At 38.2% G+C, this 26,595-nt stretch overlaps 2 protein-coding genes across 3 annotated transcripts; one reads left to right on the forward strand and one right to left on the reverse strand.

Annotated features, from left to right (window-relative positions):
- On the forward strand, nucleotides 1-19,136 carry fam13c (family with sequence similarity 13 member C). 2 transcript variants are annotated; one of them, XM_077729627.1, is made up of 13 exons: nucleotides 1-670; nucleotides 1,604-1,841; nucleotides 2,454-2,583; nucleotides 2,700-2,781; nucleotides 3,265-3,455; nucleotides 3,823-3,906; nucleotides 3,973-4,077; nucleotides 4,268-4,446; nucleotides 11,416-11,517; nucleotides 12,161-14,855; nucleotides 15,768-15,909; nucleotides 17,366-17,676; nucleotides 18,436-19,136. In XM_077729627.1, exons 1-10 carry the CDS (start codon nucleotides 487-489, stop codon nucleotides 12,303-12,305), a joined length of 1,440 nt encoding a protein of 479 aa, XP_077585753.1. In that variant the 5' UTR covers nucleotides 1-486; the 3' UTR covers nucleotides 12,306-14,855; nucleotides 15,768-15,909; nucleotides 17,366-17,676; nucleotides 18,436-19,136. The 2 variants fall into 2 exon arrangements, with proteins under 2 accessions (XP_077585753.1, XP_077585754.1); XM_077729628.1 differs by having other exon boundaries at nucleotides 17,366-17,479; nucleotides 18,436-19,135.
- Nucleotides 11,543-26,182, reverse strand: phyhiplb (phytanoyl-CoA 2-hydroxylase interacting protein-like b). The gene is made up of 6 exons (XM_077729630.1): nucleotides 26,100-26,182; nucleotides 25,013-25,191; nucleotides 19,833-20,029; nucleotides 18,462-18,636; nucleotides 17,512-17,629; nucleotides 11,543-14,831 (listed from the first exon to the last, which is right to left on the reverse strand). The coding sequence occupies exons 2-6, from the start codon at nucleotides 25,122-25,124 to the stop codon at nucleotides 14,288-14,290; spliced, it is 1,146 nt and encodes a 381-aa protein (XP_077585756.1). The 5' UTR covers nucleotides 25,125-25,191; nucleotides 26,100-26,182; the 3' UTR covers nucleotides 11,543-14,287.
- Nucleotides 26,183-26,595: the final 413 nt, after the last annotated feature.

Below are 26,595 nucleotides of genomic sequence, written 5' to 3' on the forward strand. Positions count from 1 at the left end.
CCCCCTCCTCCCCCACCCACTAAAAAAAATCCCTCAAACCGAAACATCTTTTTCATGGCAGCCCGCACGACTCCCCACATCACGTAAGCCATCACTAGCCAGCTAACAACGTTACCGTGGTTACCCCTCCGGTCCTCCTCCTCCTCCTCATCCTCCTCCGGAGCACGCCCACGTTGCACGCGAAGACGCCGACGGTATTCCCGCCACCGCGCCCCTTTCTCGCCGTCGTGGATGATGAATTATCCATGTGAAGACAGCGGGAAGGAACGCCATGCGCGTGGCGTGGAAGGAACATCTACTACGTAGATTCCCGACGATGGACCTTAATCGAGAACACGACGCGTTTGGACTGTGAATTTAAAAGACGGATGATGCTTCGGCAAGGATTTACGGCTACTCCTCGCACCCCCCAACGTGGCGTAACACCTCATCTCTGTGGAGGACTTTGAAAACCGGGGAAAAAAACCCTCTCGCCCATAGACAGCCATGTTTTGCTTCTGCTTCCAAAGCCCCTCCTTGAAGCTCCAAGCCCTGGAGGCCGACGCAAGTCCCCCCGATCCAAATGGCGAAGAACCCAAAGACCCCCGGGAGCTTTATTTGAGCCTCCGTTCGGACCACAAGGCGCTCCTCCACTCTCCTCCTCCGACGATGGATGACTCGCCACAACGCGGTAAGCCACATCATTTATTTCTCATGTCATGATTTTCTAGTGCAATAGTCCTAAAACTTTTGAATCTTAGAAGAGTCCCCGCCCACTATCATGGCTTCCAATCAAAAAGAGTAGTACTGGGTTTATCCAAACTTTTTTTCTTAGTGAGACACTTACAGTAAAATCGACGTCATATTTGTTAAATCATGTAAAATAATACTTTGAAATATGATTTAATTTTATTTGTATGTATTTAGTCATTAGCTGCCATTGACAACGATAGAGGTCCTATCCATTTTCACTGGTTGTTTGTCTCAATCTGCCCTGTGATTGGCTGGCACCAGTTTGAATTTACCCCGCCTCCAGCCCATATTTAGCAGGGCTAAGCTCCAGCACCCTCCACAAACCTCGCTAGGAATAATAAATGAATAACAAAAGACAGAGAGTTTTGACCCATTTTTTAGAAAGAAGAGACCATCATCAGAAATTTATGATTTAGTAAACAAGCTTGAAAATGTTCAGTAGTAGAACAAGGTTGTCTAAACTTTTTATTTCCCAGGACAGCGTTCAGAAAAGTCAAAGAAATCAATGGATTGCTTGTGTTTGGGTTTAAAAAAAAACATATATTCATATATCTGTAAATATTTTTGAAGGCATAATTCATCATTTATTTGGACTTCTATTGCTGTCAAAGCCAAAAGTAACCAAATATTATGCCTGATGATTTGTCCACGCTTGTGGGTGGCGGACAACTCAACACGATGACTCAGAAAGTGTCAATGAATTCATGGAAGCCAACCTCAGAACTGCGAAACTGTCATGCTAACCACTGGAAAAAGTTTCAAACCCCAAACACAAATCAGAGTGCAACCTTCTTTTCCTGATTGAAAAAACATTTTTTGGGGGCCCCATCTCCTTATTCATGTTTTTCCCATGTTTTCCTATGTTTGACAGCGCCTTCCCCGTCTCTGCCATCTTTCGGCGCCCCGGCTCCGCCCACCGTCTCGCCGGGAGACGACAGCGTCTCCCCGAGGTCACCGAGCTCGCCAGGTGGTCCTCCCCTACTCTCGGTGTTCGCCGTCAGCGAATGTCCGGTCCCGTCGCCACGTTGCCCCAACCTGAGCGGCAGCCTCCGTTACAACCAGGACCCGGACGCCGCCCCTTCGCCGCCGTGCTCGCAACACATTCGCATGTAAGTCGCGTATGACATATTAAAGGACATGGGACATATTAAGTGACATATTAAAGGTCATAGGACATATTAAGTAACATTTTAAAGGACATAGGACTTATTAAGTGACATATTAAAGGACATAGGACATATTAGGTTACATTTTAAAGGACATAGGACATATTAAGTGCTATATTAATAGACATAGGACATTTTAAAGGACATAGGACATATTAAGTGACATATTAATGGACATAGGACATATTAAAGGACATAGGACATATTAAGTGACATATTAATGGACATTGGACATATTAAAGGACATAGGACATATTAAGTAACATATTAAAGGACATTTAAAGTACATTTTAAAGGAGATAGAACATATTAAGTGACATAATAATGGACATGGGACATATTAAGTCACATATTAAAGGACATAGGACATTAAGTAACATATTAAAGGACATAGGACATATTAAGTGACAAATTAAAAGACATAGCACATATTAAGTCACATATTAAAGGACATAGGACATGTTAAAGGACATATAACATTAATTGGTGAAAGATGGTGTAGATACAAAATGTCATTTTTCAGAATGTATTTATTTTTTATTTTTTGACACGCAGGGCACGTTGCAGCCACCGCGCCGAACCGGACGATTGCTCGTCGTCCGTCACCGTGTTGAGAAGACACGTTCAGACGTTGAGGAAAAGGATCCGACAGCTGGAGGAACATTTTGAGCAAGAGCGGCTCAAGGTGAGCCCCAAAGTCGGCCCGGCTGAGTCACCGTTTGCCCAGTAGCTTCGGCGTCACCCGAATGGCGTCAGCAATTTGGAACACACCGCTCATAAGCTTTTCTTTTGTTTTTTCAGCCGTCCTATTACGACAAGAGCGCTCATCCCGAGGTGGCCAGACTCATCAAGGAGCTCCTGAAAAGCCGCAAGCAGCTCAAAGGTGACAAACTGCCTTTATCATATGAAATATTGCTATTCACTAATATAAAGTACATTTCTCCAGCTTATTTTGAGTATTTCAATTTTACATACAGGACAATCTGTAATGGTATTACACATCATGTATGTGCAACTTTTAGACAAAATTCATGTCTTTCAGTTGCGCCTTATAGTGCAGAAAATACAGTTTTTCTTTCAAAAAATCGAATTTACTGAAATATACCCTTTACTTTGTACTTTATACTTTTTACTTGAATGATGAGTATGTTAATACTTAAGTCCTTTTTTCTGTTTATGTTTCATATGTACTGTTAACGGATGCACTTTTTTATATGTATCGTATTTTGAGCTTACCTGGCCCATCTGTCAAATTTTTTAAGTCAATGTGGCCGCCAGGCCCATAAATTTTCCCACCCCTGCCCTAGGCTTGCAACTGTGATCCAATCCATTGTGGAACTCAAATGTTTCTTTTGCTGTCCTGCAGAGCTCAAACTATGTCACGCTGAGCAAGGCATTCCCAAAGCATCTTCGCATCCTCCATCGGAAAGAACCACAGAGCTCCAGCAATCCAACAATGGCGGCAAGACGGAGCCCAGCGTGCAGGAAACGCTCCAGGTGGTGGCCACCAGACTCAGCGACAAGCGGCGAGAGCTCAACATGCCGGACAAGATCAAGGTTGGCTTTTAAAAAAAAAAAATGTCCTCCCTTCTGTTAGGTTCATCAATAATTATACTTTAATATAATTCTAAAACAATACAGGCAGACATCTGATTACAATTTATGACAATATGCGAGTAATCACAAAGGTTGTTGGATAGCGATCACGCTTTCAATTTCTTAAGCGTCCTTCCAGGTCTGCATTCTGGGGTAAAGGTCAGAACTATCTTCCAGTAAACAGTCCTAAGAACGAGGACTCGATTACATTTTATGATCCCAAGCTTTCCCCAGACAAATTAAAGAAGCTCTTATACAAAAATGATTAAATGTACACATATTATAGTATTACAGAATAACTCCAACACCCCCATGTGTCCGCGTACAGGAGATGACGCCGTCTCAGATGAGGATGGAGAAATCCAGCCTGCAGAAATCTTTACTCTACTTTGAGAGTCTACACGGACGCCCGGTAAGAGCAAATGGAAATTTTCCTACAATATATTCCTACAATATTCCAATTTTTATGTGTTTTTAGAATAACACCAACGAATGGTCGCTTGTCCAACCGTTGTACGAGCGCTATCGCATCCTCAAACAGCTGCTGCTTTCCTCCAACGCCTCTGCACTCATCACCACCATTGTGAGTAGAACCAGCTTTCCAGATGGGAAAAAAACACTTTAAATTATTTATTCCTCCCCCAAGTCTCATTCCAATGCAGCTCTACCGCCTGCTAGTGGCCGTAGGGGCTTCCTACGTGTTATGTTACGACATCCAACGCATTTGAGGGGGATTGAGCGAGATGGATATTAAACACGAGTGGTGTCCACAGGAAGAAGAGGAGGGCTCCGATGACGATGGTCCAAAAGAGGAGTGTCTGCCAACGGGGGGGACACCTCTGCCCCAGCCCACCTCGGAAATGTCCGACACGCCCCCGGTTTCGCCGCTAGAGGAAGTCAAGTGTCTCCAGCCGCCTGTTTTCACCATGGCAACACTTCACGAGGCTTCAAGGTACAATTGTCTGTCGTTTTTTTGCCTTACTATGCTGTTTTTTAAAAAGAAAAAAGCCTTAAAAAATAAAGTATAGTAAGGCTTTTTTTTTATCGCCAAAAACGACATAGTATAGTAAGGCTTTTTTATCGCTAAAAACGACATAGTATAGTAAGGCTTTTTATCGCCAAAAACGACATAGTATAGTAAGGCTTTTTTTCTTTTAAAAACGCATAGTATAGTGAGGCTTTTTATCGCCAAAAACGACATAGTATAGTAAGGCTTTTTTTCTTTAAAAAACGACATAGTATAGTAAGGCTTTTTATTGCCAAAAACGACATAGTATAGTAAGGCTTTTTATCGCCAAAAACGACATAGTATAGTAAGGCTTTTTATCGCCAAAAACGACATAGTATAGTAAGGCATTTTTATCGCCAAAAATGACATAGTATAGTAAGGCTTTTTTATCGCCAAAAACGACATAGTATAGTAAGGCTTTTTTATCGCCAAAAACGACATAGTATAGCAAAGCTTTTTTATCGCCAAAAACGACATAGTATAGTAAGGCTTTTTATCGCCAAAAACGACATAGTATAGTAAGGCTTTTTTATCGCTAAAAAGGACATAGTATAGTAAGGCTTTTTTATCGCTAAAAACGACATAGTATAGTAAGGCTTTTTATCGCCAAAAACGACATAGTATAGTAAGGCTTTTTTATCGCCAAAAACGACATAGTATAGTAAGGCTTTTTTATCGCTAAAAACGACATAGTATAGTAAGGCTTTTTTATCCCTAAAAACGACATAGTATAGTAAGGCTTTTTGATTCAAAAAACGGCATAGTATAGTAAGGCTTTTTATCGCCAAAAACGACATAGTATAGTAAGGCTTTTTTATCGCCAAAAACGACATAGTATAGTAAGGCTTTTTATCGCCAAAAACGACATAGTATAGTAAGGCTTTTTTATCGCCAAAAACGACATAGTATAGTAAGGCTTTTTTATCGCCAAAAACGACATAGTATAGTAAGGCTTTTTTATCGCCAAAAACGACATAGTATAGTAAGGCTTTTTTATCGCAAAAAATGACATAGTATAGTAAGGCTTTTTCATCGCTAAAATTGACATAGTATAGTAAGGCTTTTTGATTCAAAAAACGGCATAGTATAGTAAGGCTTTTTATCGCCAAAAACGACATAGTATAGTAAGGCTTTTTGATTCAAAAAACGGCATAGTATAGTAAGGCTTTTTATCGCCAAAAACGACATAGTATAGTAAGGCTTTTTTATCGCCAAAAACGACATAGTATAGTAAGGCTTTTTTATCGCCAAAAACGACATAGTATAGTAAGGCTTTTTATCGCCAAAAACGACATAGTATAGTAAGGCTTTTTTATCGCCAAAAACGACATAGTATAGTAAGGCTTTTTTATCGCCAAAAACGACATAGTATAGTAAGGCTTTTTATCGCCAAAAACGACATAGTATAGTAAGGCTTTTTTATCGCCAAAAACGACATAGTATAGTAAGGCTTTTTTGTTGCCAAAAACGACATAGTATAGTAAGGCTTTTTTATCGCCAAAAACGACATAGTATAGTAAGGCTTTTTGATTCAAAAAACGGCATAGTATAGTAAGGCTTTTTATCGCCAAAAACGACATAGTATAGTAAGGCTTTTTTATCGCCAAAAACGACATAGTATAGTAAGGCTTTTTTATTGCTAAAAACGACATAGTATAGTAAGGCTTTTTATCGCCAAAAACGACATAGTACAGTAAGGCTTTTTTATCGGCAAAAACGACATAGTATAGTAAGGCTTTTTTATCGCCAAAAACGACATAGTATAGTAAGGCTTTTTTATCGCCAAAAACGACATAGTATAGTAAGGCTTTTTTATCGCCAAAAACGACATAGTATAGTAAGGCTTTTTTATCGCCAAAAACGACATAGTATAGTAAGGCTTTTTTATCGCCAAAAACGACATAGTATAGTAAGGCTTTTTATCGCCAAAAACGACATAGTATAGTAAGGCTTTTTTATCGCAAAAAATGACATAGTATAGTAAGGCTTTTTCATCGCTAAAATTGACATAGTATAGTAAGGCTTTTTGATTCAAAAAACGGCATAGTATAGTAAGGCTTTTTATCGCCAAAAACGACATAGTATAGTAAGGCTTTTTGATTCAAAAAACGGCATAGTATAGTAAGGCTTTTTATCGCCAAAAACGACATAGTATAGTAAGGCTTTTTTATCGCCAAAAACGACATAGTATAGTAAGGCTTTTTTATCGCCAAAAACGACATAGTATAGTAAGGCTTTTTATCGCCAAAAACGACATAGTATAGTAAGGCTTTTTTATCGCCAAAAACGACATAGTATAGTAAGGCTTTTTTATCGCCAAAAACGACATAGTATAGTAAGGCTTTTTATCGCCAAAAACGACATAGTATAGTAAGGCTTTTTTATCGCCAAAAACGACATAGTATAGTAAGGCTTTTTTGTTGCCAAAAACGACATAGTATAGTAAGGCTTTTTTATCGCCAAAAACGACATAGTATAGTAAGGCTTTTTGATTCAAAAAACGGCATAGTATAGTAAGGCTTTTTATCGCCAAAAACGACATAGTATAGTAAGGCTTTTTTATCGCCAAAAACGACATAGTATAGTAAGGCTTTTTTATCGCCAAAAACGACATAGTATAGTAAGGCTTTTTTATCGCCAAAAACGACATAGTATAGTAAGGCTTTTTTATCGCAAAAAATGACATAGTATAGTAAGGCTTTTTCATCGCTAAAATTGACATAGTATAGTAAGGCTTTTTGATTCAAAAAACGGCATAGTATAGTAAGGCTTTTTATCGCCAAAAACGACATAGTATAGTAAGGCTTTTTGATTCAAAAAACGGCATAGTATAGTAAGGCTTTTTATCGCCAAAAACGACATAGTATAGTAAGGCTTTTTTATCGCCAAAAACGACATAGTATAGTATGGCTTTTTATCGCCAAAAACGACATAGTATAGTAAGGCTTTTTATCGCCAAAAACGACATAGTATAGTAAGGCTTTTTTATCGGCAAAAACGACATAGTATAGTAAGGCTTTTTTATCGCCAAAAACGACATAGTATAGTAAGGCTTTTTTATCGCCAAAAACGACATAGTATAGTAAGGCTTTTTTATCGCCAAAAACGACATAGTATAGTAAGGCTTTTTTATCGCTAAAAACGACATAGTATAGTAAGGCTTTTTGATTCAAAAAACGGCATAGTATAGTAAGGCTTTTTATCGCCAAAAACGACATAGTATAGTAAGGCTTTTTACCGCCAAAAACGACATAGTATAGTAAGGCTTTTTTTATCGCCAAAAAACGGCATAGTATAGTAAGGCTTTTTTAGCGCCAAAAACGACATAGTATAGTAAGGCTTTTTTAGCGCCAAAAACGTCATAGTATAGTAAGGCTTTTTTATCGCCAAAAACGTCATAGTATAGTAAGGCTTTTTATCGCCAAAAACGACATAGTATAGTAAGGCTTTTCTCGTCAAAAACGACCAAAAACGACATAGTATAGTAAGGCTTTTCTCGTCAAAAACGACCAAAAACGACATAGTATAGTAAGGCATTTCTCGTCAAAAACGACCAAAAACGACATATTATAGTAAGGCTTTTCTCGTCCAAAACGACAAAAAACGACATAGTATAGTAAGGCTTTTTTTGTCAAAAACGACATAGTATAGTAAGGCTTTTCTTGTCAAAAACGACCAAAAACGACATAGTATAGTAAGGCTTTTCTCGTCAAAAATGACATAGTATAGTAAGGCTTTTTTATCGCCAAAAACGATATAGTAAGGCTTTTTTATCGCCAAAAACGACATAGTATAGTAAGGCTTTTTTATCGCAAAAAATGACATAGTATAGTAAGGCTTTTTCATCGCTAAAATTGACATAGTATAGTAAGGCTTTTTGATTCAAAAAACGGCATAGTATAGTAAGGCTTTTTATCGCCAAAAACGACATAGTATAGTAAGGCTTTTTGATTCAAAAAACGGCATAGTATAGTAAGGCTTTTTATCGCCAAAAACGACATAGTATAGTATGGCTTTTTATCGCCAAAAACGACATAGTATAGTAAGGCTTTTTATCGCCAAAAACGACATAGTATAGTAAGGCTTTTTTATCGCCAAAAACGACATAGTATAGTAAGGCTTTTTTATCGCCAAAAACGACATAGTATAGTAAGGCTTTTTTATCGCCAAAAACGACATAGTATAGTAAGGCTTTTTTATCGCCAAAAACGACATAGTATAGTAAGGCTTTTTTATCGCTAAAAACGACATAGTATAGTAAGGCTTTTTGATTCAAAAAACGGCATAGTATAGTAAGGCTTTTTATCGCCAAAAACGACATAGTATAGTAAGGCTTTTTACCGCCAAAAACGACATAGTATAGTAAGGCTTTTTTTATCGCCAAAAAACGGCATAGTATAGTAAGGCTTTTTTAGCGCCAAAAACGACATAGTATAGTAAGGCTTTTTTAGCGCCAAAAACGTCATAGTATAGTAAGGCTTTTTTATCGCCAAAAACGTCATAGTATAGTAAGGCTTTTTATCGCCAAAAACGACATAGTATAGTAAGGCTTTTTATCGCCAAAACGACCAAAAACGACATAGTATAGTAAGGCTTTTCTCGTCAAAAACGACCAAAAACGACATAGTATAGTAAGGCTTTTCTCGTCAAAAACGACCAAAAACGACATAGTATAGTAAGGCATTTCTCGTCAAAAACGACCAAAAACGACATATTATAGTAAGGCTTTTCTCGTCCAAAACGACAAAAAACGACATAGTATAGTAAGGCTTTTTTTGTCAAAAACGACATAGTATAGTAAGGCTTTTCTTGTCAAAAACGACCAAAAACGACATAGTATAGTAAGGCTTTTCTCGTCAAAAATGACCAAAAACGACATAGTATAGTAAGGCTTTTCTCGTCAAAAACGACCAAAAACGTCAAAAAACGACATAGTATAGTAAGGCTTTTCTCGTCAAAAACGACCAAAAACGACATAGTATAGTAAGGCTTTTCTCGTCAAAAACGACCAAAAACGACATAGTATAGTAAGGCTTTTCTCGTCAAAAATGACCAAAAACGACATAGTATAGTAAGGCTTTTCTCGTCAAAAACGACCAAAAATGTCAAAAAACGACATAGTATAGTAAGGCTTTTCTCATCAAAAACGACCAAAAACGTCAATAAACGACATAGTATAGTAAGGCTTTTCTCGTCAAAAACGACCAAAAAAGACATAGTATAGTAAGGCTTTTCTCGTCAAAAACGACCAAAAACGTCAAAAAACATCATAGTATAGTAAGGCTTTTCTCGTCAAAAACGACCAAAAACGTCAAAAAACGACATAGTATAGTAAGGCTTTTCTCGTCAAAAACGACCAAAAACGACATAGTATAGTAAGGCTTTTCTCGTCAAAAACGACCAAAAACGTCAAAAAACGACATAGTATAGTAAGGCTTTTCTCGTCAAAAACGACCAAAAACGTCAAAAAACGACATAGTATAGTAAGGCTTTTCTCGTCAAAAACGACAAAAAAACGTCAAAAAACGACATAGTATAGTAAGGCTTTTCTCGTCAAAAACGTCAAAAAACGACATAGTATAGTAAGGCTTTTCTCGTCAAAAACGACCAAAAACGTCAAAAAACGACATAGTATAGTAAGGCTTTTCTCATCAAAAACGACCAAAAACGTCAAAAAACGACATAGTATAGTAAGGCTTTTCTCGTCAAAAACGACAAAAAAACGTCAAAAAACAACATAGTATAGTAAGGCTTTTCTCGTCAAAAACGACAAAAAAACGTCAAAAAACGACATAGTATAGTAAGGCTTTTTTTCGTCAAAAACGACCAAAAACGTCAAAAAACGACATAGTATAGTAAGGCTTTTCTCGTCAAAAACGACCAAAAACGTCAAAAAACGACATAGTATAGTAAGGCTTTTCTCGTCAAAAACGACCAAAAACGTCAAAAAACGACATAGTATAGTAAGGCTTTTCTCGTCAAAAACGACCAAAAATGTCATAGTATAGTAAGGCTTTTCTCGTCAAAAACGACCAAAAACGACATAGTATAGTAAGGCTTTTCTCGTCAAAAATGACCAAAAACGACATAGTATAGTAAGGCTTTTCTCGTCAAAAACGACCAAAAACGTCAAAAAACATCATAGTATAGTAAGGCTTTTCTCGTCAAAAACGACCAAAAACGTCAAAAAACGACATAGTATAGTAAGGCTTTTTCGTCAAAAACGACCAAAAACGACATAGTATAGTAAGGCTTTTCTCGTCAAAAACGACCAAAAACGACATAGTATAGTAAGGCTTTTCTCGTCAAAAATGACCAAAAACGACATAGTATAGTAAGGCTTTTCTCGTCAAAAACGACCAAAAACGTCAAAAAACGACATAGTATACTAAGGCTTTTCTCGTCAAAAACGACCAAAAACGACATAGTATAGTAAGGCTTTTCTCGTCAAAAATGACCAAAAACGACATAGTATAGTAAGGCTTTTCTCGTCAAAAACGACCAAAAACGTCAAAAAACGACATAGTATAGTAAGGCTTTTCTTGTCAAAAACGACCAAAAACGACATAGTATAGTAAGGCTTTTCTCGTCAAAAACGACCAAAAACGTCAAAAGACGACATAGTATAGTAAGGCTTTTCGTCAAAAACGACCAAAAACGTCAAAAAACGACCTAGTATAGTAAGGCTTTTCTCGTCAAAAACGACCTAGTATAGTAAGGCTTTTCTCGTCAAAAATGACCAAAAACGACATAGTATAGTAAGGCTTTTTATCGCCAAAAACGACATAGTATAGTAAGGCTTTTCTCGTCGAAAACGACATAGTATAGTAAGGCTTTTTTTCATTTTAGCCTAGGTGATGCTTGACCAGCATTAAGCGTTTGCCACAATGACATATATTTTTCATACTGCAGATCGGAATTACTGGATCACCTGCGAATCACCCGTTTAGAAAAACGACGTCTCCATCGAGCACTACACGAATTTGAGGATCTTTTCTACACTCTGAGTGGCAGGTATACCCGAACAAAAGACAACAACAGAGCTCGACTTACATTTATTCCATCTTCAAACAAACTCAGGAACATTTGGTTCAATCAATGAATGGTAAGAAAACAACATACATGTCCAAAAAAAAACATACTAAAACACAGTGTACCCCGACTTTTGTTAACACACAAAACATGGATGAAATAAATCTTCCTTTCGGCCATTTTCCAAAACTTTAACAGTCCAGCATAACAAGAAAAAACAGCAAACAAAAAAATATAACATTTGTATTGAATGTGGAGCTTAGGAAAGAAGAAACATGTACACAGTGTTTTGCCTTTAACACATTCAGCCTGAAATACAGTCATTTTTGTTATTTGGATGACCGTATTTTGCGGACTATAAGTCGCACTAACCAAAGAATGATAAAAGGAAAAGAAAAAAAGACCTTTTTAAAATAAATGATTAAAAAACAAGAACAAACATGTTGTAGTATCAATAAAATGGAAACAAAATGGTTTTTGGGCCACTTTAGCCTTAAAAAACACAAAAATAGTCGCATTCGAGTTACATTTTTGCCAAAAAGTGTGACCCATAGTCCTGAAAATACGGTAGAATAGAGCATAAGGCAACATAGGAGACATAAGCTAACTTTTACTCTCACCACAGGGTCTGTCAGAAGGAGGACCGTGGCCCAATGGCGGAGGAGTACTGCCAGTACAAGAACCTCAAAGCTAAGCTCCGCCTACTGGAGGCCCTGCTCAGTAAAAAACAGGACGCTGCCAAGTGTCCAAAACCTCCGCAAGAAATATGAGGATGAAGATGAGGACGATCAAGCACTTTACAAGGCAGGTCAAGTTATTTTTTTATTCCTAAAAGCACACTATGATCAAAAGCGAGTGTATGTTATGTAGCATATTCTACACGGACAGTTATGTAAATATTTGTGGAGGCGGGTTATGGCACTTGCTCTTTTTTGTTTGTTTTTAGCGTGGCGTTAGCATTTTTTTGTTTTGGATTTTTGTCAAAAAAACAACAAAATTATTAGGGGGTGAGTAGAAACTGGGGAAAAATGTCAGGAAAGTTGGAATTTTTTTCAAGAAAAAGTCAGTTTTGCATCAGAAAAATAGTCTAGTTGCGGTAAAATGTCATAGTAATTTGCCAAAAAAAACACGTGTTTCAAAGGTACAAGAAAAAAATTTAGACATTAAAAATGTACTTTAAAATAACATTTTAGGGTGAAAGAACAAGTTGTAAACAACAAAAAATCCAAACATTAATTTTGAAAGAAAAATACATTGACTTTTTCTTGAAAATTTGCTACAAAACAATGAATTCATCATCAAACTTTTCTTGTTCATTTCATCAGTCTTTTATACCAATCTGTTATTTTTGGCCTTCTTTGTGCTATATTGTGCAAATCTTTTATTTTTAAACCTCGATTTGATCGTTTTTAACGTTAACTTTCCACAAAAAACGTGTCATTTTGCCTTACGACAATTCCACCAAAATGCTATCAGCGACATGAATCTCTCGTTCTGTGCACTTTCGGTTAATATAATACTCTATATGTACATATGAATGTGTTCATAAAAAATAAATATTTTTTCACATTTACCCCGCCGAACTAACATTTGACTTTTTTTCCCGTCTATTTACCAACGAACGCACGACAACGACAAAAACTTAGCGTTAGGGAGTTGCCATGGTGACGACATCCACTCACAGTATACCCATGCTGCAAAAAAAATACTGCATCATGCTTTTTTTTTTTTAAAGGTTATCACTTTTTTTATCCGTTACAGTAAACGCTGTTGCATGGTTTTGACTCAAATATTTTTTTTTTAGTTTTGAGTCTAAATAGTTTTAATACCTTTGGTTTAAAGAAATAACAGTAAAGTCAATCCATGCTTTAGTTGGAGGTAGCGAAAAGCGCTAAAACGACAAAAAAAGTTTAAAAATGAAGTTATAAGGAGTAATAAGTGATAACAAGCCCAAAAAAACAATAGTTAGCAAAATAGCGGACTAAAAATAAACCCAATTGTCTGAACAAACTGTCAATCAAAATGTATTATGACATTAGGAAAAGAGGAATTGGAAAAAAATGCTATTTTACTATTTGGGAAGCCAGTTTTCTCTTAAAATATGTTATTTTTAATATTATTACGATAATGTTTGCATAAATTGACAAAAACAAACGTGTGTTTGCATTAAGTTAATAAATGTAAAAATGCTGCAAAACAACAATTAAGTTAGGAAAGAGAAAACTGTGAAAAAGATTTAGAAAAAAAACTGTAATATTACAAGATTGACATCAAATATTTTCAAACTCACTTAAAAAAAACGAAGAAGGATACAGTGGTGCCTTGAAAAAATGCCGGTAAGTATTTTCAATAATATTATTAGTTATTAATGCTATCTTTCTAAATAGTATGTAAATCATAATTATATCATTAGTTTGTCAATGTCATTTTGTTTTAACTATTAGCGTTAACTTTGTGGATATTTGTTCAAATTGAAAGTAAATTTGACCTTAAAAAGACGATAGTAGTGCGCAATTTAGAGGGAACATTGCTCCCAAGTAAGAGCAAAAAAATCTTCTCGATTACTCGTACGTCAGGTCAAGCAAAACTTAAGGAGCCACTGTATCACCAAAAAAAAAAGTTATATTACAGAAACATGTCAGCAAAAACGCATTTTGGAGCTCAACTTTCGACCCTTAGACGTCGTTCACCAAAATTTTTGACGAGCGACGCATACAAGCGCATGCGTTGAAGGTCCCCGCCGCTGCTCCCTCTAGCGGCCCACGCTGATATTGCAGGTCTTACAGCTGGGGTCCTTCTTGGCGTTGACTGTGGATAGACTCATCAATTGATGCCCGCTGATCTCTGCTACCGTACCCACCGCCAAGTCTACGGGCTCCGTGTAGATCACCTCCAGGATGACATCCTGGGCGTGGCGGAAGACCAGGGCGCCCTTCTCGCCGTCTTCCCGTTGGCAGGTGAGGAAGCGGTTGTCGGCGAGGTCCAAGAGCGGCAGCCTCTGCTTGCAAAAGTCGTCCCCACGGGAACCCTTGGGCGCCAGAACCAGGATGACGTAATGGTAGGCCGTGTACATGCAGTAGAAGTCCCCGAAGTAGAGGTTGGTTTCGGGGTTGAGCAGGGTGTCGGCCGCCACCTCGAAGCGGTAACGACCGTACGGTGAGTCCTGAGGGGTCTTGCCAGTGTTGAATTCTGTGTTACAGCTGAAGAAGACACCCTCCAGCTTGCCGCTGATGGGGGAACCGTGGCTGCCACTGTTGTCTTTCACTGATGGAAGCATCCGGTTGCCTTGCTCCTCCCTGGAAGAAATAAGTCCAAATAAGGTAAGATGATTTTTGGAAATAATTGAAACGAAAGTGAGCAGAATGTTAGCTTATCATCTTTTCTCCAAAATTGACAGGGCGATTTATAATCCAGTGTGCTTTATATATTGGAAATGAGTTAAAATGAGTCATTCATTGACGGTGAGCCTTTAAATGTGATGCGCCTTATAGTCGTGAAAATACGATAACTATGAATTAGATTAATTGAATACGATAAGTAAACATTTTCAGGTACATTTCACCTTAAGTAGTCAAACTATAGCCTGACGCCAATTTTTTATTGTCCCACTGCGAATTAGACAATATAATTAAATAAGCTAAAATTCGACGAACATTCTGTAGCACTTTTTTTAACACTAGATGTAAATCATCACTTTAAAAGCGATTGTACGATTTCTACTCGCAGCTCAAAATTTAACATCTATTTACTTCAACAAGCTAAGAGTTAATTCGTAAATTTTAAAAATATACATTTGATATGTATGTAAATCCAACTTATTTTTAGCTGTAGAATTTGATTACACGCGAGTGTAGGACGATTTTAAGAGTAGAGTTGTTACGCTGGCAAAGCTGATGATATTCGCCAAGCTAAACAAACTCCATTAAACGAAGCGGCTTTGCAAATTTGCTACATTCGCCATGCTGCTTTAATGAAATCAGAGCACATAGCGAGGAAATTGCTCGTCAAAAATAGAGAGAAGAAACATTTCATTATGACAAAGTGCCAGAAGCAAATTCTCTTTTGAATCCGTCACCAAACAAGCCGACTAAAATTTTTAAAAAGCAGGAGAAAAAACAGGGCCAAGTGATTTGATTCAGCAAAAAAGAATTACTTTATTGTGAAAGTTAATCTGACAAATGAAATATCACATTGTTAAGAAAAACTCATGTATCTTCTGCCTTGTTTTGTAGCATTTTGGAAAGTCCAATCAGCCTACCAAACACGTCTTCGGAATGTGGGAAGAAAATGGAGTCCTTGGAGAAAACCCACACAGGTGAACTGACTGGGATTCGAACCAAGATGCAAAGATCCCTGAGGCTCACACTCAAACAGGTGAATAATGGACCAGTTCATGGTATAGTACAAAATGACTCGACTTGAAATTCATAGATGGGAGTTTTTATTTTAAAGCATAATATTGATTTTGATGATTTGACTCAGGTGTGTTGGTGGAAGAAGACATGGAAGACAGACTGGATAGCAGCTCTCGAGGACTGGAAGGAGTTGGCCACCTTGATGTGTAGTAAGATTTATTTTCTTCAAAACAAGTTTAATTTTAAGACTATTTTACAGGCTATTTTTTATATTATTTGGTTACCTCTGTTTTAGCTGAAAAGGAAGATCTTGGAAGATGTGGGAATTGGTCCTACCACCTTTCACATGGTAAGCAAGCACTCTATCCTTTCAGCTAAAGTGTCCAACCACCTCCCAACTGTCCACTAGGTTGGCCCATTACATTTCTATTTGACCTGAAAAGTAAGAAGTTGGAGGATGCAGGAATTGATCTCACTACCTTTCACATGCTAAGCAGTTACTCTCCCATTTGAGCTAAGTATCCCAACCACCTCCTTACTATATCGCCTGACTTGTGAACGATTGTTCTTTGGTCTTACAAACAATCATTCGTGAGTCAGGCGATGAAGTAAGGATGTGGTTGGGATACTTAGCTCAAATGTAAGAGTAACTCTTTAGCATGTTAAAGGTAGTGGGATCGATTCTTGCATCCTCTAACTTCTTACTTTTCAGGTCAAATAGAAATGTAATGGGCCAGCGTAGTGGATAGTTGGCAGGTGGTTGGACACTTTGGCTCAAAGGATAGAATGCCTACTTACCATGAGAAAGGTGGTAGGACCAATTCCCACATCTGCCAAGATCTTACTTTTCAGCTAAAACAGAGGTAACCAAACAATATAAAAACTATCCTGCAAAATAGTCTTACAATTAAGCTTGTTTTGAAGAAAATAAGTCTTACAACCGTGACCGGACGTTTGGCCGCCCGGACGTTTTGGTCGCCCGGACGTTTAGCCGCCCGGACGTTTGGCCGCCCGGACGTTTGGCCGCCCGGACGTTTGGCCGCCCGGACGTTTGGCCGCCCGGACGTTTGGCCGCCCAGGTGAATATAATTTTGAGTTAGTTTCAACAATAGATATTCAGATATTAACTTTCTCTCTCATGAATATAATTTTAGAGCTGATTTCAACAGTTAACTCTGTCATGAGTTAACTGTTAAAAACAGCTCTAAAATTATACTCAAGAGAGAGAAACTTTAATATCTAAATATCTACTGTTGAAACTAACTTTTAAAATTATATTCACCCGGGCGACCAAACGGCCAGGGACCAAACATCCAAGTACCCTCACTACACATCAGGGAGACCAACTCCAGTCCTCGAGAGCTGCTATCCGGTCTGTCTTCCATGTCTCCCTCCACCAACACACCTGAGTCAAATCATCAAGATCAGTATCAAGCTTCTGGACAGCTTGCTGATGAGTTGATCATTTGTTTCAGGTGTGTTAGAGGAGGGAGATACGGAAAACAGACCAGATAGCAGCTCTCCAGGATCGGAATTGGCCAACCCTGCTTTGGGGCATGAGGATACAGATGACCAAGCGTACCTAGGGGGTAAATAAAAGTGTACACAACGCATTTTCTACCTGGCATGCTCGAAGTATTCCTTATTCTGGTTGCGGTAGAAGACGGAGAAGCGCAGCATCCGTCCGGATATGGCTTCAGCCTTGGCTAGCAGCTGGTTGAGATGAACTGTGGAGTAATCTGCAAGAACAAGACAACTTTTAACATCCATTCTGCTCCATCACTTGGTGATTTTGTGATAATAAACACGCTTTCATCCCTAAATTTGACTATTTTTTACTAATACTATTCTAAGCCATCTCCAATTTACTGGCACTCTGCACATAGCGTGGCATCCTCCGTCCTAGTGTGTCACGTGACCTCCCAACTCCCTTCCCCCAAAGTCAACCTCTAGCGGCATTAAACGCACTGACCTTTGCTTCGGAGGATAAACCACACTTCCAGTCTCACTGCTTTATTTAATCCTAACGTTCTTTTCTAATCGTTACGTCCTCTGGATGAATCCTGCTACTATTTGCACCCATGCAAAGGTGTTTTGACGCCTTGGCGGTAATGATGGAGGATTTTTTTGAAGATTAATACAATGTACAATTAGCAGATAATGAAGACATGTTCTAAAATAGGCTTCAAACTGTGTTACATTTAGTTTTAACTACATTTTTAAGAAAAAGAGGACCAATTACGTATTTACATGACAGTTAACATTGGAGTTTTAGGACATTTAAACCAAATAATCCAGTAAAACATGGCCACTTTGAAAAATTTAGAGAGGAAAAAGGGCAAGTTAGAATTGAGTAGTATTTTAGTTAAGTAGTGCCTACCTATATTAGTACAAAAATGGTTTTAAAAGTCCAAATAATATTAAATAGACACCATTAAAACCCTGTCCCTAGATTACGGCATATAATGGAACCTATTAACCGCCATAAACGAGGTATTACTGAAATAATCCTATTTTTTAAGAACGTGTCTCTACTACGTTGCAGGTCGGAGGGCGATTAATGTGACTCACCAGCAGTGCAGAACTCGATAATCTCACTCCACTCGGAGACGGCGTAGTCCCCGTCAGGCTGTTTAGACGCCATCTGCACCGCCACGGTGTACTCTGTCCGCGGGCTCAAGAACCAGTGGCCCCGCACGGTCATGGGGAGGGGCACCGCCTTAGCCACCAACTTGGTCGGCACATCCTGCAAAGAAAAATTTGACATTAAAACATTTCTTCCATGTGGAATGAAGCGAACATAACTCTTCTTGCCTTTTTTTTTTTTTGCTCTGACCCCAAACGTCGGCGTCCAATGAGCCTCGGGGGACAAACGACACCGATAAATCACCCTCGGCCAACCCATTAACCCCCCAACATGGATAAACGCATTATCAAACCAATGGTTGACTTTTTGGCAGTCAAATAAGTAAAGCATTAAGGGGAATAGAAGAGAGAAATTGACTTTTTAATTGCTTCTATAATATGAAGACGGTTTCTAGCACATTTTTTTACTCACCCATCAAGTATAACATTGTTATCTGCTTATTATTTCAATGTTTCCAATCCATTTTTTACCCGACTAATGTTTAACAGGCTTAATTTTTGCGGTTGAATATGGAAAATATGAAATAAGAACGAAAGCCCTATTTAAGCGCTGTCTCTTATTGTTATTTTCAGTTTTGCGTATCATTATTTAGGTCACGGGGGAGTTGGAGTCTATCACAGATGAATGGACAATTTGGACTGGTCGCCATTCTGTTGCAGGGGCACCTTAACGATACACACTCAGTGGATTAATCTCATTGTACTTGTATAATGACAATAAAAGTATTTAGTTCAATTCAATAGTCTTGAGCTCTTTAAAAAATATATGTTTTGGAAGTAAGAATGTGAAAACAAGGACAAACAAGGTGAAGACACAAAGGACAAACGGTCGAAGTCAAGATTGAAACGCAAAACCTGAGAATTGAAACTTATCCAATGTCAATAAGCTATACTTGGCAAGTACTTATTAACGCTGCAACATATACTTCGGATTTCCGTTACTGACTATCAGGATTCACTCTAATATTAAAAAATTGAGGCTTGTCATTGATCAGTTACATATTTTTTTAGCATTATTGTTACATACGCTCTAAAATTATTGTTTTCTCGGAATGGAATAGGATGCGCATTATCATATATATTCATTTTAAAAATATCAATTCAGACGTAAAGAAAATTAATTAGCATTGGGACATCTCTAGTCAATTTAATGGAATTTTACCCCCAGTTTTTTGCATAACATTTAAGCAAAGCATATACTAACCATTCCTCCAATGTTTAAACAAGTCCCTGACCCAAACGTCATATAAATATATACCACTATATGGATACATATATATGATGCTGTGTTGTTACCTTGTGTTTGAACTTGTTGGAGTTTTTATTCTCCTTCTTATTCAAATCAATGAAGTAATGTGTAATACGGTCCTTGCCATGCTGCTCCATATCCCAGCAGATCTTGAACGAGTCGCATGTGATGTTACTAATCTTGATATTCTGCGGGACGGGCATGTCCTCCAAGTCCGAGATGGCGCCATCCTGGGATTTACTTCCTGTTCAAAAAAAAAAAAAAAAAAAGGAAGGAAGTAGCATTTTAAATCGGATCTCACAAAAACCTCCGAGCACAAAAAAATTCTAACATCTGGCCTGAAAAAAATCCTACTCGTGCATTCATTACACACATGTTTTTTCATCTGCTTTGTTGTGCCTGGCGACCATTCCCCCGCTCCCTGTCGACCATTTACGGTACAAGCATCGGCACGGCTGTTGCCATGGAAACACAGCATCCTCTTTACAATACATACCTGTGCGCTTCCCCTAAGCCAAAGCCGCATTAAATCTATCAAAACAGCCCTGATTGAATCCATCCGTTGGCTCCAATTTCGCATGTATTTCTCAACGGCGAAACAGACGTAGGCGTACGACCCAGAGCTCCAAGCGAGGTCAAGAAAAATGTCAAAATGCGGCTGAACGACTCCATTGTGCCATCGGGGATGAATATAGACTTTTACGTCAGATGGCATGGTAACAATGCGACGTGTGTAGAACGCAAAGAATGGCGAGGAAACAATGGCGGCAGCCCAATGTGGAACATCCATCTCTCTCTATTCACGCTAAATTAAAAGCGCAATTCCATAATTGGACTAAATTACACACACACAATGACAAAAAATGTGGTTAATTTGATACAAGAATGTAGAATGTATTCATTTTACATTGCGTTTATCCTCACAAATGTTGCCAGGCAACTAGGACTCCAATCAGTTTTTTCCAGCCAATTACAAGACACAGACGAACAATCATTTACGGTCCAAGACAATTTTGGATTGTACTAAAGGTGAAGTCCTGTTCCACCTCTGGTCGCTGACCCTTAATTATAGCAAGGTAGCAAGTAATTATAGCAAATAAATTGAAACATAAGACTCAGTCAGCACAAGGAAAATAATCTTTGGGAACAAGACGTCCTGACCGGAACATCATATTTGAATCTAAGAATGACTACGATGGCAGATAGTGAGACTATATATTACAAAATGAGGTTATTATCTTTCTCCTTTATAGAAGTGCCCTCTGTAAATCATAATCTACGCGGGGTCGTAACATTACGGGATATCACCTTCATCTTTTATGAACATTTCCCATCACCATAACGATGAAATATGCCAATTCTTCTTTAGAAATGTCTGACGAAGAAAATGACAATTTTGGGATATCAAAAATGGAGAATGCCATAGAAACATAAGTGATTTCTACATTGCCGAAGTATTTTCTATGAATTTATGTCAAAAAATTAAGATAATGTCATTTTACAAACTAATTTGGAACTAGAGGACCACATTTTTCCATCAATTCAAGCTATGACATCACAACCAGAATTTTTTGTTCAAATCAAGTGTAAAAAAATGTCTAGTTACTAATTCCATTCATAAACCACAGTCTTAAATATGATTTTTCTTAAAGAAACTGACATCAATTTGAATGACAACGCCTAAATTTACGTGTTCGGTCTAATTTAAAACAAACATGTTCCATTGGGTTTAAGTCAGAACTGTAAAAATCCATCAAATTAATCCACACCAAACATTATCATCCACATATTTACTATTACAAAGACATTTTAGGAGTTTCGAGAGTATGAAATTGTCCAAAATGTGGAAAAAAATTCATAAATCACCACCATTTTACGCAAATTTGACAATCCAAAATGACCTCAATGCTAAATCAAAGCAAAACCCACAAGTACACAGATTAAAACTCAATAAAAATGTCTTGTAAACATCCAAAACGCATAAAACTTATAGTACGGTTGCCTTAATGGTGATTACCAATGTAGGGTTAACAACTACAAATAAAAAAAAGATTGTAACTATTGATTTAGTTGAGTCTGCAGCAACGGAAACAACGTTAGAAAAGGAGGCCTTTATTCAGTCAAAGATACGGACTAGTAGGCTGACACGGACGTCACGCTGAGAGCGCAAAGCGGGCGAGAACAAGGCCATCTTTCTTTATAGCGCCCCACGTGAACAATAGCACGTTTGTCAACTCCCTTTACGCCAACAGTAAAACAATCTAACTGTAACCTGAACAACAACAAAACCGTAATTTGGGTCAAAATCGAAGCAAAACACGTACTCGTCAGTCACGTTAACAAACGCCGGAAACAAGAATGCCATCTGACTCATCATTTTGTTTGTGAAATCCCAGCAGTGGTCTCCAATCTCATGTTAATTTTCTGGGTCTTTGGCAGTGAGTGCACGTAAGAGGCCGACATCATTCATTAGCATTTGATTAAAACGCATGCTCCAGAGAACAAGGGAGGTTCATTTATTAACCAGTTGACCTTCAATGATGGATCAAAACTATCTACTTGGAATAGTTTTAGAATAGAACTCAGGTAAATGGACAGTGCACAGTCAAAAGCCGCATTACTCAGATACATTTTTCTCCGTTATTGGTATTTTTGATGGAGTTTGGGTGAAAAGTAACTGAATATTGGGAATTGCATCATTTACCATATCTTTTATCATATTGCAAATGATCTTCACTATATAAATCCTAATTTTTAGCACAATCATTACACAACCAAATAGAAAAAACATTCAAAAATGTTAAATTTTTGAAGCATTTTCAAAGACAACAACTTAAATTGACAGACTTAAATTAGCAGGGAGAACAAAAAAAATGCTTAATTAATTTACCATAATTTCCAGACTACAAATCACACTTTTTTCATAGTTTGGCTTGCAACTAATTATCAAGACAAAAATGTTCAATTTTTGAAAGATTTTCAAAGACACCAACATCAACTTAAATTGGCAGGAATAAAAAAAAAAGCTCAATTAATTTACCATAAATTCCAGACTACAAATCACACTTTTTTTCCACAGTTTGGCTTGGCTTGCAACGAATACTCAAAAATGTTAAATTTTCGAAGCATTTTCAAAGACAGCAATTGGCAGGCAAAACAACAAATCCTGCATTTCCATGCCACTATTTTGCTATTCCCCAACACACACACACACACACACACACACACACACACACACACACACACACACACACACACACACACACACACACACACACACACACACACACACACACACTTGAATTGAAATGCACGAATGGCACTCAGTGTGTTTGTTTATCCATTTCCACAAACAGGAAGAGTCCCAGTGATGCTTCATACTCTCCTATTTGCTGCCTCAGCAAGACTCTCATACAGCCAATTAAATATTTAAAGCCATGAGAGGTAAATTTAGCAAGCATCCAAGTACGGCCATCAATACACTGCTTAAAAAAAAAAAAGTTTAGCAGAGAAGGACACTTGCTATTTCCAGCAAAATCAATCCAAGTACTCCACATTGTGAAATCCATTCAGGCGACTACATCAGCACTAAAAAATGCCTTTCTTTTTATTTTACAACATTTCACTAAACTGTACTACGCATAGTATATGAATGATCCATTTTTATTTTTTTAATCCTAACAAATCAGCTTTTAGTATGTCTTTATTGCCATGTCAAACTAATCTGGCCAAGCCCTTCATAAACAGCTGTTCTTTCCTTCATCCGCCATCTTTAACAAATCATAATTTCACAATTAGCAACAGATAACAGTTTTATGGTTAAAAAAAAACAGAGCAAAACTGCTCAATTCTTCAAAAATATTCAGTCACCTCATTGCTACTGACAGTAATAGACATCTAATATGTCATACATTTAATATTAACACTTTCTGCTAAGCATTATTGCATTATAATGAAAATATTCCATTTTTTAGCTGTTAGATTAATACTAAATCAGAAACGACACCCAATATCTATTCCCAAAGGACTTGGCGACCAGTTTCAGTGGCTGGAATAGGCTCCAGCACCCCACGACGCTGAAAAAGGATGAGCAATGTTCAAAATGAATCTATAATCCAGTTGTGTGCTGCTTTGGAATTAGAGTCACAAGACTACTACATTTTGTCCCCACAATGTCCAGCAACCAAACCGGTTTGTCCCCTTTTACCACAACCGTTGGCATTCCACTTAAAAAGCAAGCAGGTGTATTTGTTTCTCCATAAACAAACACCATGTGGGTGTCAAAGAGTCTATATTTTTTTTTACCCATTCAAACCAAAGTCACTAAGTATTATTAAAATGCTCCTGCATGTATATAAGAGACAATTATGGAAATAAAAGCCATTGACAACAATGGAAGTCCAATTCACTTCAAATGCTCCAAAAAACAAAACAAAATAAGGTCAAAAAGTGGGCATCAATTGCAACAAATGAACCTTAAAATACCATAAAACCAACAAGTCACCCCAAAATCTGCAAAAAAAAGTACCTAATAAACAGCCTACCTGCAAACTACCCCAAAACCCAACTGAAATTTACCCCGAATTTCTAAAAAAAATGATCTAAAAAGAACCTTAAGATGACAAATAACTCTTGCAAAATGAACTCAATCACCCTTTACGGTAGCCACTTGAGTGCCATGATGACCAGCTAAAAAAACACACACCCATGCATCATCACATAAATATGGTTTAAAAATGCCCACATTACATTAGACAACTGTAGACCCCTTATTCATCCTTTTTACCCCTCTTTAAAAAGGTATTGCAGTGTCTTGGCACTCACATGTGGCTGCTGCAGCCATGTTGGAGAGTCCAATGATGATGACTTGCTATTTTTTCCCCCCTGAAAGGTTCCTCACCTCTGATCCTCTAACCCATTATTTAATGACCACCTACTGATTAAATCCCTTCAACTCACCCAGTAAAATTTTCCTTAATAACAAGAAAATGGTAGTCTTTTTTTGTAAATGTGCATTTCCCCCAATAATACATTTTAATGCATCCCCTTGCAATTCTACACACACCCATAATGCTATTCATATTTCCAAATAATACATTTCAATGCATCCTCTTGCAATTCTACACACAGAAGGGAGGCAAAAAAAAACACTGAAAGGGGGACTAGGAACGTCACGTTGGGGTTGCCCAACCTGATAAAAAGGCAAATAAGTTGCAATGAAGCTTACCATCTCGTTCACAAAGCTGTATGGTGTCCAAGCTGAGGTCCTTGATCATTCCCGAGCTCTCGCAGGGGCTCAGCGGGCTGCTGATGTTGCACGCCAAGCCTGGTGCCTCCATCTCCGGGGCGTGTGGATGCTACGCGGCGGCACTCTGCTCCTCAATGGCCGGCCAAGTGGTCCGTTCACTGGTGCAGGAGGAGGGGGGAGGAGTAGAGAAACAAATGTTCAGTTCGGATCTCGGATCGTCTCTTTTTGACGCGTCAGCCGAATGCGTCACGAGATTTCAGCCAAAGACGCTTCGAAATGGACGGACGGGCTTCATCGAGTCGAGCTACAAGTGCGCGCGCATGCGCGGATTAAGCGCGTGGAGGAGCGGTGCTTTCCGCGAAATGAATGGTCGCTTATGCAAGGGGATTATAATAAGGTTCTCCTCCTCCACCTCCCTGGGGGCTGCGTCAAAAACACACCCGACGTCACCTGGGGGACGAGTAAAGGGCTGTGACGTCAATGTCTGGGGCGCAGATGCAAATGGGGGAACCAGGGGGGGTTGGGCTAGGAGGGGACCCCCACTTTGGCATATTGCATTGGATAATGAGGGCACATCTGCACTTTTTCAGCTCGATTGAAGCTTAATCAAGGATTTTAATGGTCAAATTATGGATGGGAATAGTTTTTTTTGACTCCCCCGATTTTGCAATAAAAATTTTCATCTCAATACTGTGAGTTTAAATTCGTTAGTCAATATCAGGGGTGGGAAAATTGGTTTTCAAGGGCCAGGTTTTTGTCCCAAAGATACTTTACCCAACAAGATTTCTGCAGAAAACAAGAAGCACCTGACTGCAATCCATTGATTGCACTAAATTGGTAAAAAAAATGGGTCGGGGGAGGGTCTCCTTCATGGGTTTTGAACAAAAACCCACACCCACTTCAGAAATGGGTTTAAAGGCCGTTTCTAGCCGCATTGGAAGATTACTATGCACGTCTAATAGAGGCCAGCGGGATCCAAATCCGAGTTAAGATCCTAAACACGCTCACATTCAGTCAAGTTTTACAATAAAAAACATTCAATTCAAATCAAATCAACCCAACTCACCTTTTCAACATTCTTTCCATGGAAAATGTCCTTTTCCCAGCTGTCTTGATTAGTCCTGCCCACAAAAAACACAAAAAAAAAAAACAATGAAATGCACACTTAATAGTGACCAGCTTGTAAGTATGACTTACCAGCTGCCCCCCCCCAACCCCCCGCTGCCTTTAAATGCCTTCGTTGCTGAAAGAGCTCAGCCACAGATTAGCACAGAAGCATTCATTTAAAGACTGTTTTTTTTTACATAAACATGTTACATCACCCTAAGACCTCAAAGAGAGCGAAAAAAAGTCATTATTATGCACATCATGCATCATCTCCTACTTGCTTTTCTCCGTTTTTTGCCTGTTAGAAGAATATTCTAGAGTTTTTTTTTACTACCTCTCATCAGTTTTGCCCTCCAGCTAAAAATCATTTAGTGTTAAGATCAGCACAAGCGAAAGAATGGAGAAAAAAATAAAACATTCCCATAGCATCTCACGCAAACTGAGTGCAACTATTC

This window comes from Stigmatopora nigra, chromosome 12, assembly GCF_051989575.1.
Source record: "Stigmatopora nigra isolate UIUO_SnigA chromosome 12, RoL_Snig_1.1, whole genome shotgun sequence".
Classification (NCBI taxonomy): Eukaryota; Metazoa; Chordata; class Actinopteri; order Syngnathiformes; family Syngnathidae; genus Stigmatopora; species Stigmatopora nigra.

What these genes read in the sequence shown, in the direction of transcription:
- fam13c (XM_077729627.1), top strand. Translation starts at nt 487, where the DNA reads ATGTTTTGCTTCTGCTTCCAAAGCCCCTCCTTGAAGCTCCAAGCCCTG. An exon ending in AAGCCGCAAGCAGCTCAAAG is followed by an intron (nt 2,782 to 3,264) that starts GTGACAAACTGC and finishes GCTGTCCTGCAG; the next exon opens with AGCTCAAACTATGTCACGCT. An exon ending in ACATGCCGGACAAGATCAAG is followed by an intron (nt 3,456 to 3,822) that starts GTTGGCTTTTAA and finishes GTCCGCGTACAG; the next exon opens with GAGATGACGCCGTCTCAGAT.
- phyhiplb (XM_077729630.1), bottom strand. Translation starts at nt 25,124, where the DNA reads ATGGAGGCACCAGGCTTGGCGTGCAACATCAGCAGCCCGCTGAGCCCC. An exon ending in TATCGAGTTCTGCACTGCTG is followed by an intron (nt 17,630 to 18,461) that starts GTGAGTCACATT and finishes TTGTTCTTGCAG; the next exon opens with ATTACTCCACAGTTCATCTC. An exon ending in GAATACTTCGAGCATGCCAG is followed by an intron (nt 14,832 to 17,511) that starts GTAGAAAATGCG and finishes TATTTCTTCCAG; the next exon opens with GGAGGAGCAAGGCAACCGGA.